At 37.2% G+C, this 8,660-nt stretch overlaps 1 protein-coding gene across 1 annotated transcript; it reads right to left on the bottom strand.

The window, feature by feature from the left end:
- Positions 1 to 775: 775 nt before the first annotated feature.
- Positions 776 to 8,059, bottom strand: LOC104154846 (translocating chain-associated membrane protein 1-like; the record flags this gene model as incomplete). The annotated part of the gene is made up of 8 exons (XM_009696556.1): positions 776 to 955; positions 1,572 to 1,676; positions 1,766 to 1,836; positions 5,581 to 5,665; positions 6,064 to 6,122; positions 6,980 to 7,096; positions 7,283 to 7,404; positions 7,990 to 8,059. Coding segments are annotated over 8 exons (809 nt in total), but the record flags the coding sequence as incomplete, so codon positions are not given.
- Positions 8,060 to 8,660: the final 601 nt, after the last annotated feature.

Here is an 8,660-nt window from a genome sequence, read left to right as displayed (position 1 = left end):
GGGGCACACACAGGGGACACAACGACTTTCCCCCCCTCCTCCTAGTGACACTCATTTTCTAAGCCATGCAAGAGTTAGCTCATGTAGGGCGACTAGGCTTAGCACACCTCAACAAAACTAGATATACAGTGAGAGAGTGAAGTCTTTGTGCCTCCATGAAAACGGGCAAGCACTAGATTTCTTTCCTGCTTTCTCCTTTCTCAATATCATTCTCAAGGTACCAGGTAATAACAGCTGAAAATGGTTTAAGAGAGTCTTGCAGTTCTCAGTATCAATTCTGCAGGGTAATGCTGACACTGTCAATGTTTTGATAACTTCCTTTTCCAGGATTAATTCATAAAAAGGCCAGGTGGTTGGCTGAACATTCTGCATCACATAGCAGTAACGGGAGCCATAATAAAGGCAGAGAAAGAAGTAGGAATCTTCAACCAGGACCAAAGATGCTCTGGGCATAATGCTTTGACCTCCATAGATAAACCCACTGCAGTTATATCTCGGATTCAATTCACTAGCTCTAAAACATTTGAAAGTAATCTCTGTAATTGTATATTCCTTTTAATACTGTTTTTTCTGACAAAAAAAAAAAAAAAGAGTAAACAGTTACAGATTTCGCAGCTATAGACTGTGAATTCTTCAACCCATTTCACTGTGCCTTGCTATTTTGTTACAGAAGCTATTCCTATTGATCCCATTGCTTGCATGAAAACACCTAACCATCCAGAATTACTAACATTAATACCATACCAATTATACTGTGTATTTAACACAGGTTTACAGCTCATGCTTAAGAACTGTTCCAAGTTTACTATACCTAACAGCCAGGATATTAAAGTTTCCAGTACTGAAATTCAGCTGTTGATCTTCTGCTCTTGCCAGTCCAAAGCCAAAAGTGAGGACCGAAAGAATCAAGGTGAGAAGCCTTCCCAAAACAAAAAGAATCGCCCACAGTGAAAAGCTACAAAGAAAAACACCACAAACACTAAATGAATTTTCCGTTCACAAGTACTAACAAAGCAAATGTTTACTCTTTACCATGTGAATTTGTTTGAAATTTAAGAACTCAGCCAAATTCATTATTTTGCACCTATCCAAAAGCAATCTTATATTTCTAGTACTCATAGAAGAGAAAAAGGAAGAAAAGCCCTGCCTCACCTTCCCCTCCGCACCCCCCCCCAATGAAAAGTATGTTCTGAAAACCAATTTCAACTCAACAGAAAGTGCTTTCCATTACTATTAGAACATAAACATATTATTAGTTCCTACAGAACTGGCTGCATTAGCAACCTATGCTGTTCATTTCTCTACAAAACTTTTTTAATTTTTTAAAACATTCATACATAGTGTTAAGATTTTATTTCATTTAATACCGCTACTAACATTTACTTAAATAGGCAAATAAGGCCAAAAAAAAATAGTTGTTTTAGAAATATAAATACTCAAACTAGTCTGCAAAATTGTGGCCTCTAAGGAAACACTGTTTGAACTTCCTTGTAATTTTGGTTTCTAGTTAGTTAAATGCACAAGGCTTTGAGACAGAAATTACATGAATTTAAAAGATAAAGACCACTCACCCTTTCTGGTACCTTTCATCACTGAAGTAGAAAAGACGAGATACGTGGAAAAGAAATTCAACGAAGTAATGCAATACCAGAAGAACAAGTCCAAGATGGGTCAGACTATCAAAACAAATAAAATAAACACTCAGAAATTTTGTTAGATATTCAAGACAGAGAATGAAGCCAGCAAAAATTTACAACTGACTTACTTCAGGAGATAGGCTCCAGCAATATGAAAGAGATAAAGTCCAATGTAGACAATCTGGCGAAAGATATCTTCCTATTAGGAAGAAAAAAGTAATTGTGCGTTATACACAATGGTATACATTACTGCACATATATATGTTCTCTCTCTCTATATATATAATATGTTACATATTATTACGAACTACTCCCTAGTCTTGGATATTCTTGGTTTATCAGCTACCTTAACATGGCCTGTTCTGGCACTGAATTACTCAGCCTCAATCATCTAATCCCACACATAACTTACTGCTTACTTACCAATAATATTCAGTACCTTACACGCATGCTACTGTGAGAAAATGCAAACATCAAAAATATGCTTTTTAAAAGGGCCCATTTTTATTTTACAAAACTATTGTGAATTTGTACTAGCTATTACAATACTTATTTGGTACGTATTACTGTATCATCAGATAACTTCCTACAGTTCCGCATGTCTGCTGCTGATCACATTCTGTCAGATTGCTACAGAAATACAGTAACAGCCTAGGAACCAAAATGAATAAGTTTCTCAGTGTCAACATCTATTTTAAAAATTCAAGATCATCCAAGATTCCGGCACACTGTTGCTGGCAAATACAGAGAACAATGTTATTAGCCAGTCACGCTAAGCCACATGGTCACACTTCAAGTTAGGTTTTAGCCAGCCTCATTAAATTGAATGCTTCATGGAGACAAAATAATAAAGAGGAAGAGACATGAATTTAAGTATAGACACACAGCACACAGAAAGCAGAAGGTGCCATCTGTGAACAGAAGAATCACTGAAGTATGCTAGATCACAATAAAAATCTGTCTTGAAACGGTATGCAAAGTACATTCAGTTGTGCTTAAGAAACTCCTACTTTTTCGCAAGATTCCCTAAACTTCAAGCAAGGGGCTTCAGCTTCATCTTGTATACAAGTAATTAAAAAAAAAAAAGGCTAAAAATTTGATTTCGTAAGATTGATGCTATGTTATGCAATACTCCATCTCAAAGCACAGAATCAAACAGTTGTGACAACCGCAAACACCACATACACAGAGAGCAAGAAAATAGATGGAGGAAGATCTACTCTAAATGATCTGAAAGAAAACCAAAAAATGAGTTTTTTCAGACAAATTAGAAAATAGTAGTACAAATGCTCAGTTTCTCCAAGTACTACCAGGATGAGCCTTCTGCACTTTATCTTCAGAACCGAGCAAACATTTGAACAGTCCACGCTTCCAGCTTAGACAAACTGTCAGACACTGAAAGCATACTAAGGACTAATGCAGGTGGAGGTATACACTACTATACAGAAAGCTGAGTTAACTTCTTTTCTTATCTATGTCAGCAGTACAGACAACTAGACCTGAGTAAAAGAAGCCAGTTCCTTCAAGAGAAGACATAAGGCAGAGAAGCCAAGAAGGCAGAGGTTAAACTGTGGTCAAAGAAGTATCAGCTATGAACTTGCCAAAACAAATGAAATATCACTTTTAAAGCTTAATGCAAAAGGCAAAGGACAAAATTCCAGCAGTGATCCAGTAAGACACTATTAAATACACAGTGCTTCTGCCACTTGTGACAGCTTTCTTAAAGTTCTCTTAAAAAAACCCTCCACATTTGGATATGAAGTCAAATTTAAGACATATCACTAGCACAACAGGGGAACATCAGTGCATCTGCAAAACATCACTGTTTATATTGCATCCGATCAGCATGAAAACAAAACATCTCATTACTATCTTCCCAAGCCTCTTCTAAGCTGTTGAGCAAAGACCTGTAGTTACCGAACACACACATTTCATTTTACTGAATAAAGCAGAACTCTGGCAGCACAGATGCAGTCTAGTTACAGAGCAACAACAGACTCACAGAATGTTTTGGGTTGGTTGGAAGGGACCTTTATAGATCATCTAGTCCAACCCCCGTGCCATGGGCAGGGACATCTTTAGATCAGGTTGCTTAAAGCCCCATTCAACCTAGCCTTGAACACTTCCAGGGATGGGGCATCCACAACTTCTCTGAGCAACCTCTGCCAGTGTCTCAGCACCCTCATCATAAATAATTCCATTCTATTTAATCTAAATCTACCCTCTTTCAAATTAAAATCATTGCCCCTTCTGTCACTAGAGACCCTGATAAAAAGTCTTTCTCCATCTTTCTTATAAGCCCCCTTCAAATACTGAGAGGTCACAATAAGGTCTTCCCAGAGCCTTCTCTTCTCCATGCTAAGAAGCCCAACTCTCTCAGCTTGTCTTCATAGAAGAGGTGTTCCTCTGACCATTTTTGTGGCCCTCCCCTGGACCAGCTCCAACAGGTCCATGTCCTTCCTGTACTAAGAACCCCAGGGCTGACACAGTACTCCAGGTGGGGTCTCACAAGAGCAGAGTAGAGGGGGAGAATCACCTCCCTCAACCTGCTGGCCATGCTTCTTTTCATGCCCAGGATACAAATGGCTTTCTGGGCTGCAAGCGCACATTGCCAGCTCATGTCCAATTTTTCAGCCCCCAGTATCCACAAGTCCTTCTCCTCAGGGCTGCTCTCAATCCATTCATTCCTAGCCTGTACTGACGTTGGGGTTTCCAATGACTCATGTGCAGGACTTCGTACTTGGCCTTGTAGAACTTCATGAAGTTCACATGGGCCCAATCCTCAAGCCTGTGAAGATCCCTCTGGATCACATCCCCTCCCTCAAGCAAATCAACTGCACTGAGCGTGGTGTTGTCTGCAAACTTGATGAGGGTGCACTCAATACCACCATCTATGTCATTGATGAAGATACTAAATAGTGTTGGTCCCAGTACAGACTCCTGAAGAACACCACTCGGACATTCAGCCACTGACTGTAACTCTTTGGAAGCAGCCATCCAGCCTCTCCTTTATCCATCTAACAGTCCATCCATCAAATCCACCTCTCTCCAATTTAGAGGCAAGAATGTTGTGGGGGACCACATCAAAAGCCTTAACTGAAGTTCAGGCAGATGACATCAGCAGCTCTTCACTCATCCACTGACGCAGTCACTCCACTGTAGAAGTCCACTAAATCAGTCAAGCATGATTTGCCCTTGGTGAAGCCATATTGAAGAGTTTAAAACAGACAGGTTTAAAAAGGAAACTGCATATACAAAATAAGCCTGAGAAAAACATGCAAAGAGACTACTTAAATTGGTTCAGGAAGGCAAAACATTGCGCTACAAAAAAAAAAAATTATACATTAAACTCAGCATTTTGAGAACCCCAACAGAGAAAACCCTTAGGGGGAAAAGGATGCTGTTAAAAATTAAGCATTGAACAAATCTCAATACACAACTAACCAGAACTTCTGCTGAGGACAGTAGTATTTAAATCAAATAACAGAGTTTAATATTCCTTGGATTTATGAAATTATTCACTGCTTATATTTTACACCTGTATCATGATTCATGAAGCAGCCGTGATTTCAATTAGACTATCCAGACTAGTAATTACAAGAAACAAAAAAAAGTTTGAAAAGAAAATCTGACATTCATTTGCTCAAGGGATAATTCTTTCAGTAGATAAGAAACACTAGTAATTTTTATTTACAGAACAGATACATGCCAATTTTAGTGCAATTAGAAATACAGGATTTAACTGAAAAAACTCCTACTTTCTCACATGGACATTTGAGCACCCAAAAGTCCATCAAGTCCATCAGAAAAATTGGGAAATACAAATAACAACAGGGTGGGAAATCTAGGGTAACAGATTACACTGGAAGTCCAAAAGAAATTAACTATTCCACTGTTCGAGTTGCTTGCTTTGGAGTTATTTCAATTTACATTTTGAACTTACTTTTTTAGTTTTCTGGAAGTACAATTCTGGAAAAGCATGAAACCAGTATGCCAACTGTAAGATGTAGAAAAACTTCATTTGAAACCTGTATAATACAGCAAGAATTGAAGAATATTACTTTTTATTAACAAACTTCAAAAATTTCAGAAGTTTTCTAGTGAACGCATTTAATCACTATCTCTAAAGAAAGAAAAATATAGACCCTTCCTGCCAGCCAACTCAAAAGATTTTTTTTAAAAACCAAAATCATTAAGATAAATAAAGCTTGCAAAAATTAATTCTTTAATTAATAGCCTATAGAAAGGGAACTTCGCATGCTACAAATTGACAGAGAATCAAGTTCCTCCATAAACATGCGCAAAGATACATTAGTGACTAATATAGTTTTACAGACTAGTTATTCTACACAGACTGTACGTGACACACCCTAAGTTTAAAACACTCCCTCCTTTCCCCAACAATCCTCTAAGGAAGAGGCCTTACGGAATCAGAGTGTGCGGATAGTCCCTCCACAGAGAGGTTGGATCTGATATATAGTTCTCCTAAAAAAAAAAAGCAAACAAAAAACCCAATAAACTCTCAAGAATGCTACTTCCTAGTCAGAAATAATAAATGAACATATATACATGTATGTATTTATTTATATGTGCATGTGTACATAAAAACATGCACACATCTAAACACATAAGGTGCAGATCAATATATTTTCTTTCACAATTAAAAAAAATCAAACCAAAAACCAAACCCCCAAAACAAGAGACAGCTGTATTTGCTTAGAAAACATAAAAAACAACCAAACCAAGCATTCATTCAAGATAGTTTCCTTATGAGTTGGAGGTTATTTCAGCATCACTACAGCCATAAGTCTTCCCTTGTAAACTGCTGCCAAGCTTTGAGCTTAACTAAGATAAAGAAAGTTTTTTTCAGGAGTCATTATTTTAAGGAAAAGAAAACCAAATTTTTTTTTAAACTAAGCTCATACACATACAGCCACTAGCAAAGAGCAGATCATCTGAAAGCACACGCTCACCTAGGCCTACAGCAATCTGTCCATACACCCATTCCCCAGGCTGCCAAAGTGCTACGCGTGATACTTTTAAAATGTTTATCTTGTGCTAATAAGTCAACACAGAAAAAACTACAGACAATGAAGTACCATAACAGAGTTAAAAAGTTTTACCTTATTCAATTGACAGTAAACCAACTCAGACTGAGCAACAGTAACACTACTGGACTTTATACTGTTAGGACTACAACCTACACAGCATTCCCAAACTTGTCACTGCTTTAATATTAGAACCAGCTAAAACCAGAAAAATAAGCTGAAAACTTATTTATCATCATCATAAGTGAAGGTTTTGAATTATCATAAAACAAACAAAAGAGAAAGCATACTTACAGAGACAAGAATACTTGTTCCCCAAACACAGGAGAAAAGGTAAAATGCACTAAGTTGCCCAGACTCATTGAACTTGCTATGCTTTGTTTTTGAAAAGTGCATTTTCCTGTTAATTTTCTGAAATGAAAGTCCATTGTTATTTATATGCCATAGCACCATAGTACTTAACATTTACCTGTTAACTGCATCAGAACATCTAAGTTTCAAAGCATGTTTAATGCAAAAGTTGACTTTTAACAGTCTTGAAGTCTAACTAAAACCAGACAATTATCTTGAGGAAAGGAATTAATATTTTGTACTTACATCCAGTACATACTCCTGAATTATAGCATGTATGATTATTGCTACAAGCATGTAAAAGAAAATCGTAGCCAAGTCTTTGATGCCATAGTGATAGAGAGAGATTGTTTCTGCAGATTGTTCTTCTAAAAGACAAACAGAATTAACTGTTAGGCACCAATAGAGTTTAATGGCTAATAAGTTTGTTTCTTAAGATGAAACCTTTCAGACAGAAGTAGTTTTAGCCAGCTGAACAAAGAGAAATCAAATTAAACTGCCATCATGAGCTAGGTCACTAGATTGCTTACAGTCATCTTCTCCATCATATCACAAACTAAATCTGATTCTGGAAGGATGTACTATAAAAATGAAAACCTAAGTGCACTTAGGAAGCTTGCCCAAATGCATTGAAAGGGGATAATAAAGTTATATTAAACTATCACCCACTTTGACTAGTAAAGACTGTAACTTGCAAAACCAGAGTAAGAATGAATGTGAACTTATCTAGCAGTCAGATGGTCTTTTAGCACTAACGATGAACCCGGAACAGAAATATCATGCCTAACCTAATTAATTAAAATGGAGTTTTACTGAAAATAAAGTGAAGTCCTTGACAATTGCTTATTATGTATTCAAATTGAAAAATTCACTTACCCTCAGACTAGAAAGTAGGGCATACTAATAATGTCTGAATAGACTGTTTCATAACTAACCTTCCACAAGATACATACCTGTGGCAGGAATGGTAACATTATACTGAAGTGTAACAAAAATGACAGCTGCTTTTGCTGTAATCTGAAAGAGAAAAACCAAGTGTTACAAATTCTCACTGAAATAAACTATATTAAACTGAAAACATTTGCCCATAGTTTTAGCACCCTTCCACAGCACATTTGTCCCCTCCCATAAAACTGATCAACTCACATTATCACACCACTTCACCTGACTTTCCAAAGGCACAACACATTGCATGATCTCTATAGATTTGTTTACAGAATACCCAATCTCCTGAAAGAAATATCCTTGAAAATGCTACTTACAAATAGTCTTTTCTACAACATTAAAGCAAAAACACATGCTGTAATTCTTTCTCAAGTCCATACTGTATTATTACATTAACAGAATGTTCAGTATCATGTAATCCAGAGACCACAATGCATGCAGCAATGGCTGAGAATAATCTTCCTTTAAAACTTCTTTTTAATTTGACAAAATTTGAAGGTCAGTATCATATTCATAAATCTGAAAGAGGGTAGATTTAGATTAGATATGAGGAAGACATTCTTCCCGGTGAGGCAGTGGCACAGGTTGCCCAGAGAAGCTGTGGATGCCCCATCCCTGGAAGTGTTCCAGGCCAGGCTGGATGGGGCTTTGAGCAACCTGGTCTGGTGGGATGTGTCCC

The sequence above is a fragment of the Cariama cristata genome, unplaced genomic scaffold, assembly GCF_000690535.1.
Source record: "Cariama cristata isolate BGI_N322 unplaced genomic scaffold, ASM69053v1 scaffold22663, whole genome shotgun sequence".
Lineage (NCBI taxonomy): Eukaryota > Metazoa > Chordata > Aves > Cariamiformes > Cariamidae > Cariama > Cariama cristata.
Note: the sequence above shows the minus strand (reverse complement) of the source record. Positions and strands in the feature narration are given on the sequence as shown.